Here is a 13,299-nt window from a genome sequence, read left to right as displayed (position 1 = left end):
AGTACATTTTCAAAGTAATATTTTAGTAGCTCACGGGAAAAGGTCTATACAGTGATTCCTCAATATCAGCCATTTCTTCTCTCTAAATAAGTATTATCCTTTACTGAATCCTTATTGGTATATATTAGACTCAAACCTGCTTAAAACTTGATTGTTTTCAAATTGCTCTCAGAGTAAAGTTCAGAAAGTTCTTTATGGATCTTTTGTTCCAATTTTCTTTTTCTTCTTTTTTATTTATTTTAGAGAGGAAGAGAGAATCATCAGTGTGAGAGAAAAATATGGATTGGTTGCCTCCTTCCTTTATGCACCCTGATGGGGGATCAAACCCAAATCCTGGGTATGGGCCCTGACTGGGAATTGAACTGACGACCTTTCAGCGCGTAGGGTGACAACCAACTGAACCACACCAGCCAGGGCTTCAGTTTTGTCCTACACACTACAACCCCACTCCATCCTACCTACTCCTTCCAAAGCTTGTCAGATGCCCTTCCTCTCTATGCCTATAGCACTTATACTGTATTGTAATTGTTACTTTCTTATTTGTTTTTCTCACTAGATGGATTTGTCAGGGTAGATCATATCTGTCTTCCTCGCTGTTGAATTCCTAGCATAGTATTATGGCTTAATAAAGAGTCTGGCCAGTGTGGCTCAGTGGATTGAGCAGTCCCGGTTCAATTCCCGGTCAGGGCACATGCCTGGGTTGTGAGCTCTGTCCCCGGTGGGGAGCGTGCAGGAGGTAGCTGATGTATCTCTCTCACATCGATGTTTCTTTCTTTCTCTGCCTTCTTCTCTCTCAAAAAATCAATAAAAACATATATATATATATTTTTAGATTTTTTAAAAAAAATTTTATTTATTTTTTTGTTACAGATATTTTACCTTTTTTACCCCATTGGTACCCCCCTCCCCATCCCACCCCCGCCCCGTCCCCGGCTTAGTTGTCCATGTCCATTGGTCATGCATACATGCATATAAGTTCTGTGGTTTATCTCTTCCCACCCTCCCCACCCCCCCTTCTGAGGGATGTCAGTCTGTGCCCTACTTCCATGTTTCTGGGTCTACTGTATTCCTCAGACTGTTATGTTCATTATATTCTGTATATAAGTGAGATCATGTGGTATTTGTCTTTTTCTGCTTGGCTTATTTCACTTAAGATAATACTTTCAGGTCCCTCCATGTCGTCTCAAAGGGTAAGAGATCTTTCTTACCGCTGCATAGTACTCCATCGTGTATATGTACCACTGCTTTTTTATCCATTCGTCTACTGATGGACACTTGGGCTGTTTCCAGATCTTAGCTATCGTAAATAGTGCTGCTATGAACATGGGGGTACATATATTCTTCCTGATTGGTGTTTCAGGCTTCTTAGGGTATATTCCTAGAAGTGGGATCACTGGGTCAAATGGAAGTTCAATTTTTTATTTTTTGAGGTTAACACCATATTGTTTTCCATAGCGGCTGCACCAGTCTGCATTCCCACCAGCAGTGTATTAGAGTCCCCTTTTATCCACACCCTCGCCAACACTTGTTGTTTGATGATTTATTGATGGCGGCCTAAAAACATATTTTTGAAAAATTGAATGAAAAACTGCTTTGAACAGGAGTAGTTCTAGTTCTAAACAGTTATTGTGTGCATGTTATGTGCTGGTACTGTACATCGACGTGAGAGAGACACATCGAGTGGCTACCACCCACCCAACCCCAACCAGGGCCGGTGACAAATTGCAACCGAGGTACATGCCCTTAGCAGGAACCAAACCCGGGACTCTGGTCCGCAGGCCGATGCTCTAACTGCTGAGCCAAGCCGGCCAGGGCAATACAGTCATTTTATATTCAGTATCACATGCAGTATTCTATAAGATACCTCTATTTCATAAATGAAGGACCTTATAGTCAGGTTGTTTACATGCCCAAGATCATTCAGTAGGAATTTAAACCATTATGTACATTCATTCTCTTTTTCTACCCCAAATTCAGAATAGAAATGTTTTTACCTAATGAGGAAAATCGTACTTTACATTTTCATTGTTTTTTTCCTCCCCCTTTTAAATACAGCTGGTGTATTTTCAGCAGGCCTTGCTCCAGCTGCATTTGTGCCAAATCCATATATTATTAGTGCTGCACCTCCAGGGACTGATCCATATACTGCAGCAGGACTGGCTGCGGCAGCAACATTAGCAGGTAACTTATTGTTCATCCTTGTTGCTTATTACGGATTTAGTTTTAATCGTGGTATAAACTTTATTTTGGTCTATTTGCAATTTTAAGTTCCTAGGAACAACTGAAATGCTTAACAGAGCTGAAGTTTCCCGAGTTAATTTTTCAACGAACGCTACAGGAGAAACAAGCCTGATAACTTGCCTCTTATACATAATTGGGTTTAGCTTTTTAGTTTCAGAAATCTTACATGGCCAAACAAATCTTCATTCTTGTGACCAATCCCATTACTCACAGAGACATACAAAATAAAACTACTTATCAAAAAATAAACGGGGGTGTTATAAATTCCCAGGTTAGGGAGAGTGTATGGTAAAGTGCTTCCGCAATCTTGAGTGTAGGAGTATGTAAAAGTAAAGTTTATTTAGCAACGTTAAAATTTGCAAGCAAGCTGAGGGACAAAAGATTGGGGTGGAGTTACAAAGAACTTCTTATTAATTGTCAAACCCTAAAACCACCACTCAACTGAGATAAACACCAAGACTAAATAGTGTTACGTCAGTTGTATCTCAAAGCTGGGGGAGGGGGGATTTTTTTTTAACTGAAGCTGTATTGCTTATTTAAGTAAAGGATAGTTGTGTGCTGGTCTGGCACAGTCTTACTGAGCGAGGCAATTTGCTGATCTTCCGTAGGGTTTTCGGGGGAGGTTGTTCTGGGTTTAGTTGGTTGCAAAGACAGATGAATTCATCTTAGGCATGGTTTATGTTGGTTACCAAAGCAGGAACAGGGTGATGTCAGCCACAGAAGTGTGTTCACTGCCATGAGAACAATCAGTCTTTACCTAGGAGTTTGGATCTATTTTTTAAATACTCAGGAGTTGAAGAAGTGAAAAAACTGTTCATTTTGTGTTCTTGTTTAATATCTTAGTTTGCAGACTGAAACTAATCTGTCACATTCAGTAGCCTTTGATTTATATCTGCATGTGATTCCTTAAGCATGTGAGCTATTTTGGTGCCATTGAACTGGATGTTAGTGTATAAAGTGCTGGTATGTGATTCGTACAGAAAATCATGGAACTGAAAGAAGCAACTTAAAGAGGTCATTAGTTTTGAGATGAGCATGCAAGTGATTCTGGACTTCAGCTTTCTAAGACCAGTGCTGTCCAGTAGAAATATAATGTGAGCCAGATAGTGTAATTAATTTTTTTTCGTAGCCACATTAGAGAAGTAAAAAAAGATTAAATTAATTTCAGTGATATATTTGATTTAGCCCAACATATCTAAAATACTATCATTTCAATATGATCATTATTTAAAAATTATTAATAGATACTCCCCTTTTTTCCTTCTTGCTAATAACTCTTCAGAATTTGTGTATATTATATACTTACAACACATCTCAGTTCAGGCTGTCCAATTTTTAATTATTAAATAGCCACAAGCTATTAATAGCTATTAGTGGCTGTGGCTACTATTTAGGACAGAGGTTCTTAGTAGATGTCTGACTCTGGTTTGGTTTGACATTGTATCCTTCCTTCATAAATCCTTTTCACTGTTCTTTGTTATAGATTGTGCTTAAACTATCTTTAGAAATATCTTTTATCTTTAAACCTTTAAAAGCTTTTCATTTTCATGATTCATTGAATTATACTGGGTTTAATTTTGTTCCCAAACAAAATGCAACCAAGAATTTGACTTTTAAAAGTCTACAAATTAGATATACTAAATTTCCTATCAGTGGAATTTTAGGACATGTTTGTTATACCAGTCAGGAATTATGACATCTTGTTTATTAGTTTAATGGTAGGCTTATTTGTACCTGATGCTATTTACTTTCCAGGAATCGAACATTTGATTTAAGTAAATTGAATTAAGTCTTGAATTAAGTAAAACAGTAAGAACAATTATATTTTTCTTAGTTTGCTTTCTTATGTCTGTGTTCCTCTATACTTATATTGACTAGTTTTTTCTTGTCTTGACTCACTAGTCCATTTTTCTAACCATATAAACACTGATGTTTCATTTGTTTTTGTGTGATTTTCAGTTGCCTTGTGAGAATTGTGACTAAGCCTATTTTAAATAAGAATATTTTAAAATTCAGTGTTTGCAATTCAGGTATAGTTGTGGCAAGCTTGGTACCGGAGTGTTGCCTAGTTTTTTTATAGGTTGCAAATCAAAAGATGAGTGTTTAGTTTATTTTTATATTCTTTTCAATAGGAAATTTTTTTTTATCCTCACCTGAGGACATTTTTTCGATATTTTGTTCAGATAGAGTGGGAGGGAGGGGGAGAGAGAGAGAAACATCGATGTGAAAGGGACACATCAAGTGGTTGCCACCCACACAACCTAACCAGAGCCAGGGACAAACTGCAACCGAGGTACGTGCCCTTAACGGGAACTGAACCCAGGTCTCTCCAGACCGCAGGTTGACGCTCTAACTGCTGAGCCAAACCAGCCAGAGCGTCAGAAAATATTTTTTAAGAAGTGATGAGTTGAGTACAGACGATCTTACAGTTCTGTGGCGTCTAATGTTTTCTAATTATCTGTGTTTGTCAGTATCAAACCCATAAACTGTCATTCAGTAAATGTTGGCTAGTTAAATGCCCTGTCAATTCATTAGTCCTCTTAAGTTTAGCTTCACACCTCTCCATTAAGGCCACTGCTGTTGCTCCTGAATATTTACTCTCTTTTAATGATTAATGCCTTAATGAGACTTTCTCCCTAATAGAATAGGAAAAAATAAAAGGGTATAATAGGTGTAAGTGCATATAAGATTATAAGGACATCTGCTCTAAGTCTTATGTACTGTCTCCTTTTATGATCTAGTGGTGACTGGCCTCATTTATCTATAAAATGCAGTGACCCCCTTTTTTTTCCATTCGGTGTGGGGTTTAGGTCCAGCAGTGGTTCCACCTCAGTATTACGGTGTTCCATGGGGGGTGTATCCAGCCAATTTATTTCAGCAACAAGCTGCAGCTGCGGCAAACAGCACAGCAAATCAGCAAGCTGCATCTCAAGCTCAGCCTGGACAGCAACAGGTATAGGCCTGCCTTCTTTCCGTTACTACCAGAAGCATCTTAGAAATTGTATGAGCTCCTTGTGTTCAATATCCACGTCTTTTCTCTTTATTCTCTTTAGTATGTAATATATAGCATATATGTGGTAGGCAGAAGTAGGTTTACTGTGCCTTTGTGACTTTTTAGTTAATAAAGCTATTGTAATAATCATAACCTACATGACTTTTTCCATAGAAACAACCGTAAACCTACTTTTGCCCACCCCTATATAGTTGGTGCACAAGTCTTGATTATGTGAAATTTTTTTCTAATCCATATTATATGAATCTAAAGATTTGGTTGTATTCCATTTTTTACATTTCTGTTGAAATCTCTAGCAATTTTTAATTTTCCTTTCAGTTCCTAAAGTGTGCTAATAATGTTCCTATCAAAGTAATTGTCACTTCAATTTTTTTCAGTTTTCTTCTGGATATTTAAATTACTGTTTTAAATATTAACTTAATATATTTCTGACCAGAAAAAGAAGATTACTGAGTACTGCATATTTTTAAGCACGAAAAGATGAAATATTTTCACTAAAGGTTAGATTTAATTTCTTCAAACAAAATATTTATCACAAAGATTTTTTAAAAATTATTTTAACCACTTTCCTAGAACTATTTTGGTAAATGTAGAAACTATTGATAAATACCAGATTTCTGGCTGTCAAATTCAACATATTTATAGCAAAGAAGCAGCTTAATGACAAGTATAGTGTTATTACTTGTCATTTAAATTTTATTCTAAATTTTCTTTATATATAGTTTAATACTATATTGATGTTTTGTCAAAGCTGTTTTTTGGCTCAGTCCCTGTAGATACAACAACATTTTTAAAATTATTTTTTATCTTTAGGCAAACATCAAAATATCACACTACCTGAATAATACACCTATGAGTGGTGCTTACTTATAGGATGGTCTTATAAAGAATCCCTCTTATCCTGAATTACTTAAATATTTATCTTTGTGAAATAATGTGTATTATGCTACAACACCTACATTATTACAAGGTAGTTAAACTTGACCAACCCTAAGAATTTTCACCTTGTTTTGATGTAATTTTGTGTTCTTTTATTTACCCAAAGGTTTTACCCTAAAAATCAGCTTTTACTCACGTTTATTAAAGTTTCTGAATTCTGAAAATTTGGTTCAATTTGAAGTTTTTACTCTACTACAGTCTCCTAACAGGCTAACTGAATAATGATACTTTATTTCCTTAAGCTTTCCGTGTTTCAGTTTTCAGCCTTAAAGAATAATAAAACCTAAATTAAATTTTTTGTCTTCATCTAAGGTTTTGCCAGAGCGTAAATACTAGAAATATTTTTTCCAAAAGACCTAGGACCTCTAATGTATTTAAGAGATTGTTCTGATTGTCAAGAGTCAGTAATTGTGTTTTTGATGTTAAGTATTTTGTATTACTTCATGCTAAATCGACATTTTGTTGCATGTAAATATGTTCAAAGAATATCCAAAGGCTATTTGTGATATATACAAAGTTGTCCAAGATAAATTTATGTATCTGTTATTTTGTACTTTCATTTTGAAGGAATTTATTTGTCCTTTGTAGGTTCTTCGTGCTGGAACAGCTCAGCGCCCTCTTACTCCCAACCAGGGCCAGCAAGGGCAACAAGCAGAATCACTTGCAGCAGCAAATACAACTTTGGCTTTTGGTCAGGGTCTTGCTACTGGCATGCCAGGTATATATAGTTGGTTAATTGTAGAAATTTGAATAGATATTATTTCTTAATTGATTTTTTAGAGAGAGAGAAATATCCATAGGAAAGAGAAACATTGATTGCCTGCCTCCTGCATGCCTGCACACTCCCTACCTGGGATCAAGCCCACAACCCAGGCTTATTTATTTTTTTATTTTTTTTTATCCTCAACCGAGGACATTTTTCCATTTTTTGTACAGATAGAGTGGGAGGGAGCGAGAGGAAGGGAGAGAGAGAGAAACATCGACGTGAAGGGACACATCGAGTGGCTGCCACCCGCACAACCAACCAGGGCCGGGGACAAACTGCAACCGAAGTACGCGCCCTTAGCGGGAACCGAACCTGGGTCTCTCCAGACCGCAGGCCGACGCTCTAACCGCTGAGCCAAACTGGCCAGGGCAACCCAGGCTTATTTATTTTTTTATCCTCACTCCAGGATACTTTTCCATTTTTTGTTCAGGTAGAGTGGGAGGAAGGGAGATAGAGAGAAAGAGAGAGGGAGAAACATTGACGTGAAAGAGACACATCGAGTGGCTGCCTCCCACATGACCCAACCATGGCTGGGGACAAACTGCAACCGAGGTGCCAGCCTTTTGTGGGAACCGAACCTGGGTCTCTCTAGACTGCAGGTCGACACTCTTAACTACTGAGCCAAACCGGCCAGGGCACAACCCAGGCATTTTAATATATTTAAAATATTAAATGTAGACTCACACTGAAGAGTGAAAAAATCAAGTGAAATCTCTTTAAAATCTTGCCTACCTTACAATAAATTATTTGCAATTATGATAAGTTGAAATTAATATCATTTATGAGACTTAATGACAGAGATGGAAAATATGTATTAGAATTCTAAACACAGCCATTTTTCCCTCTTTTTTTTTTAATTGATTCTAGAGAAGGAGAGAGAAAGAAAAAAGAAACATTGATTTGTTGTTCCACTTATTTATGCATTCATTGGTTTATTCTTGTATGTGCCCTGACCAAGGATCTAACCCGCAACCTTGGCATACTGGGACAACTCTAACCAATTGAGCTACCTGGCCAGGGCCATTTTTTCTCTCTTTGTGACATAAACTATAACATCTTCCCAGTTGAACGTAGCCCACAATTCTTCAAGAAATAAAACCAGTTAGTTAGAGTTAACATGTAAGACAAAAACCTACATGCCATTCCTACCTTATATGAACAGTTACTTAGTTAATTTGAGAAGTTGTCATCTAACATTTTTCACTTTGAACATTTCCAGTCTTATTTAGCCCACTTATAATATTTTATTATTTTTTATTCCTCACCAGAGGATATTTTTCCATTGCTTTTTAGATACAAAGTGGAAGGGGGGAGGAGAGAGAGACACACACGCACACATCGATTGGTTGCCTCCTGCAAGACCCCTGCTGCGGGGGTGGGGGTATCAAACCTGCAACCCAGGGGGTACGTGCCCTTGACCAAGATTCGAACCCATGACCCTTCAGTCCATAGGCTGACCCTCTAACCACTGAGCAAAATTGGCCAGCGCCCTTTTATAATATTTTAAACTGTTGATATTTATAACCTAATAGCAATAGTGTCTAATATACTTATGAAAGCCTAATATAAATTGTTTTAATTTCTGCTCATTGCCACAGCACTACTTTTAGAAAAGGCCAACAAAATATATTTTTTTGTTAAGCAGGTGTTTATAAAACTAGATACAAAATTACTACTTGAATAATAGTGGAAAAAGAAGTATTTTTCTTAAGCCAACAAAAGCAGCACCTAACGTTTTTTAAAGTATGATTTAAATACTACATTTGAATGTCAGTAGATAATGTATCACTTTCTATTCTACTCCTTCATTCACTCCCTTCCTGAAGACTCATTTTTTTCTTTTAAGTAGCCCCCCCCCTTTTTTTTACTTTTAGTATATGAGTAGTTACTCCTACAACTATGTAGATTACTTATTAATGAAAGGTGAGTTTCAATTGCCATTTAATTGTAATGTAGTTAAGTTTTCTATTCAGATCACTTAGGAAATGTGATTAATGTATTGGGGGAAAATCCTGATTGAAGGTTTCTTTTATGTGTCAATGCTGCTAAATACTTCTGTGTGTTTTTTTGAGAATTTCTTGACAATTGCATTCATTCTGTTCTTTCTGAAATTCTAAGGTTTGGCGTTATCATGTTGTCTAGGCCACTGGATAGAAGATTTTAATACTGCTTTCCCCGAAGTACAAATGCTAATGGAATGGAGGCATTCTTGTTACTTGTTTTCCCAGCTACGTATACTTGCTTCACGGAAGCTAGTGTCCTGGAATCGTTGTGGATTAGAGACCCTGGCAAAGGCAGCCCTTTGAGAAATGGACTGTGAAGCTGAAGTTGTAGGCACATGGGAGGACATGGAGACAGGGCTAAAAATAACTGAGCTAGGAGTTTATGAAAGCTACGTGTATGACTACTGTATCTTTCTCTCTCGGGTTTTTGCTGCTGGTAGAAAGGGAAGAAGAGTCATGGAGTACAAGTCCTGCCTTAATAGATTCTGAGTAGGACCTTGATTGCAGAGAGTGCTTCTGGCCTGTGTGTATTTGCTAATCTTTTTAGGCTCTTGGTGCTGGATCTATTTTTCAATTCTTATAAATGCCTTTACTCTATTTCTTCATATTCAGTTTATTTTCTTATTTATTAAAAACCTCAAGGTATTTTGCTATTACTTTATCGACTTTGGTTTTCTCAAAATTTTTATTTACTTCTTTCCATTCTATGAGAGAGCCCTTTGTTATGTTCAACAGCAAAGTCTATGTTGGTGACTATAAAAGAAAGTCACTTTTTATGCTATATTTGTCTTAAACACAGTGCACTGTATCTTTAGAGTAATGAGAAAATTAAAAACAGGTACAACTTATTGGGGGAGGGGGCAGATTATTTTACCTAACCTTCTGTGCCACATTTAGTCCCTTTACAGGTATAAATGTAATATCCATTCTCATAAAAGGTGCCTGACTAAAATTAGTATTTTTATGCCCAAGTGACTTGTTGACTATTAACATGATTTCCTCACTCTAAAACTTTCTCTTATGCCTTCTTTACTTTGTTCTGCCCAGGACGACGATGAAATAATTCTCACTTTCCTCATTCAAATTGTAATAGAGATATAAAGCTTAATGTGCTAAAAAAAAAAAAAAAAAAAAAAAGAGGTAACGGGAAAAGAAAGGTTGTCTGTCTCAAATGGACCTTAACTGTTCTACTTTTTATCCTTATTTAGCTTTCATCTACCAAATTCCTGGTCCTTGTAGTATATTGGATATAGGCTTTTAATTCTTCTGCTTGATCCTGTGTGCCATCTGTTGTTTTTCGGTCTTGTAGATTCAGTCTTTTTCCCTCTGCCATCTCCTTCCCTACAACCACTATGCTAATTACTCTGCTTCTTCATCTCTAAAAAGCTTTCTATTGTGTTCCGCTCTTGGACTAGTTGTCAAAATTTACATTCTACCCTATACTTCTTTTAAGCTTTGCCTCCATCATTCCTTTACAGTAGCTCTAATACTAACTCAGTGACAACTGCAAAGTATGATCTTTCCTGTGTACTTACAAATCTAACAAAAGTGTGTATGATTTCTGTGGGAAAGAGCTTTGTTTAGACATTAAAGGACAGATGCCATTGGACAACTCAGTATTTTGAACATGTCAGTTCTCACTAAATTAACTTGTAGTTTCAATGCATTCCCAATCAAAACTTCTAACAGCTTCTTTCTGTAGTATTTTGACAGCTCATACTAACATTTAATGAAAACGCAAAGGATCAAAATTAGCCAAAACAGTCTTAAAGAAAGTAAGTATAGAAGGACTTGCTCTGTTCTAACTTATTTTAGAGTAAGATTTACTCTCATGCTCCAGTTAAATTACTACATGGAGACACAAGCAGACCAGTGTAACAGAATAGAGCCCCCAAAAGAAATGGACACCATTATAATTAATGGCAAAGAAAACAGAGGGAGGAGTGACTTGTTTTATAAATAAAATGAAACACAGCTAGTTGAATGCAAGGGTTAGGGGCCTGACCACCTTCCCAGTCAAAAATTTATAAATGACTTAAGCGGGCCCTCCAACACACATGAATTCCCGCCTGCTTATCTGTTGGTTATTTGGGAAACAATGAAATTGCACCCCTGCTCTAACCTGTGTTCAATAATCAATTCAATTTGGATTTTAAAACTATATGTGAAAAGTGGAATCTTAAAGCTATTGGAAAATAATATAGGCAATTTTGTTAAAGGAATTTGAAAGGAAATAGTAAATTTGACCCCATTGCCTCAGAAATCCCTGTAAGGGGATTGAGAGTCAGGCTAAGAATAGAAGAAAATACTTGAAGTATGTTAAAACAGTGAAAGACTTGGATGCATCATGCATAAAGACTTTTTTCCCCCCACATTTTTTTTTTTTATTGATTTTAGAGAAAGTAAGGGAGAGGGTGAGAGAGAGAGAGACATTGATGAAAGAGAACATCAGTTAGCCATCTCCTGCATGCCCCCCACTGGGGATCAGGCTCACAACCTGAGCATGTGACCTGACCGGCAGTCGAACTGGCGACCTCTTGGTGCATGGGTTGATGCTCAACCACTGAGCCACATTAGCTGGGCCATAAAGACTTTTAAATCAATAAGCAAAGTCACCCCAATAGGAAAATGGGTGAAAGAGAATTGAACAGGCCTATGGTGAGAGGAAATCAAAATGCTCTATTAGAATATGAAAACACACTCAGCCTCCTTAGTTATGGGAAAAGAAAATCAAAACCACAACAAAATACTTTTGCATATCTTCCAGATTGGCCATGTTATTTTATATGAAAGTATAATAACAATAAATGTTTATTGGAATTTTTTAAATAAAATAATTTTTAAAAACAGCCCCCATATGTAAACAAGAAAGTAAATAAAGTTAGTTGGCATTATTTTGTACATCCAAGAATCAAAACAAGTTCTGGGTTTGCATGTCAAAATCTAGTAAAGTCTTAACCCATCAGTGTTCCAAGTAACTATATCTAATACTACTAATAATGGAACATCATCTTTAAACATTATAAAACGGATTATAGCCCCGCTGCTGTGGCTCACTGGTTGCTGGTTCATTTCCCAGTTAGGGCACATGCCCAGGTTGTGCATGTCGCCGGCCCAAGAGGTCACCGGTTCATTTCTCAGTTAGGGCACATGCCCAGGTTGTGGGCCCAATCTCTAGTAGGGGGCGTGCAGGAGGCAGCCAGTCAATGTTCTTTCTCATTGATGCTTCTCCTCCCTTTCTCTCTCAAATCAATAAAGGAAAAAATAAGAAAAACTTTGCAAAATGGATTATAGATTATAAACTATAATCTTTCTACCAATCCATATGACACAGGTGTACTAGTTCTAAAATATATTTATATTGTCAATATTAATCCAAAATATCCATCATCCCAAATTAATCAGGTTACATCTGTATAACTTGCTGCAGGGTTTTATTGTGTAATGTGCCAGAACCCATATATTAAAACATTATTTTTCATAACTAACCTACCCTGGCCTGGTGGTTCAATCAGTTGAAGTGTCCCATACACCCAAAGGGTACAGGTTTGATTCCTCCTGGTCTGGGTACATACCTAGGTTGCGGGTTCAGTCACTGGTCGAGAAGTATGTGGGAGGGAACCAATCAATGTTTCTCTCTCTCCCCCTCTCCAAAATCACTGAAAACATATCCTCGGGTGAGGATTAAAGGAAAAAACAACTATCCTACTTTTAAATTATATCTGTATAATCTGCTACTTTATTTCTTCTTGCTTTCTATACATAAACGAAACAGGAAAGCAATGTTTACTTTTGAAGATACTGCTAAGACAATACATATTTAGGCAGTAATTTCTGACAGTTGTAGTTTATTTACCAAGAAAAAGGTGCTAATGTTTATTTTTAAATTTAGCTAGAGTATTGTCATAGTCTTGTTACTTAATTAATGGTTTCAATTTAGAGAGTTCAGTATACATATTAATACATTTCAAAACTAAAAATTAAATTATAATTCACATGGAACAAATCTCAATTCTTGGAATAAAGACCAAAATATATCATTTTATTACTACAAAATGTTATTAATTCCGTGTCTGTTTTTCCTGATAAATTCACATTTAAAAACTTTACAAAAGACCTGGATAATTTTTGTAAGAGACCTCAATTTTAGTTTAAAATATAATTTTTTTTCTGTCAGTTAAAAATATTTAAAGATGTGCACAATGTTTGTGCTATTTAAGACAGGTGCCAGACACATTTTGAAAGGTAATAAAAGTATCAACTGGACTGTCTTCCCAGAAGAAAGAAAAAGAAAAAGTTTGTGATAGTTTTTGTCTAAAAAGGATGTTTAAATAGTC

General features: G+C 36.4%; 1 protein-coding gene across 13 annotated transcripts in view; it reads left to right on the top strand.

Moving 5' to 3' along the window:
* Positions 1-13,299, top strand: part of PUM2 (pumilio RNA binding family member 2) — a 90,789-nt gene that overhangs the window by 39,938 nt on the left and 37,552 nt on the right. For all 13 annotated transcript variants that reach the window (XM_036262893.1, XM_036262892.1, XM_036262894.1 and 10 more), the window contains 3 exons: positions 2,056-2,181; positions 5,052-5,194; positions 6,782-6,911. In XM_036262893.1, the coding sequence (XP_036118786.1) occupies positions 2,056-2,181; positions 5,052-5,194; positions 6,782-6,911 (399 nt within the window). The remainder of the gene's footprint in view (positions 1-2,055; positions 2,182-5,051; positions 5,195-6,781; positions 6,912-13,299) is intronic.

The sequence above is a fragment of the Molossus molossus genome, unplaced genomic scaffold, assembly GCF_014108415.1.
Source record: "Molossus molossus isolate mMolMol1 unplaced genomic scaffold, mMolMol1.p scaffold_m16_p_15, whole genome shotgun sequence".
Taxonomy (NCBI): Eukaryota; Metazoa; Chordata; class Mammalia; order Chiroptera; family Molossidae; genus Molossus; species Molossus molossus.
This window is presented reverse-complemented; position numbering and strand designations above follow the sequence as displayed.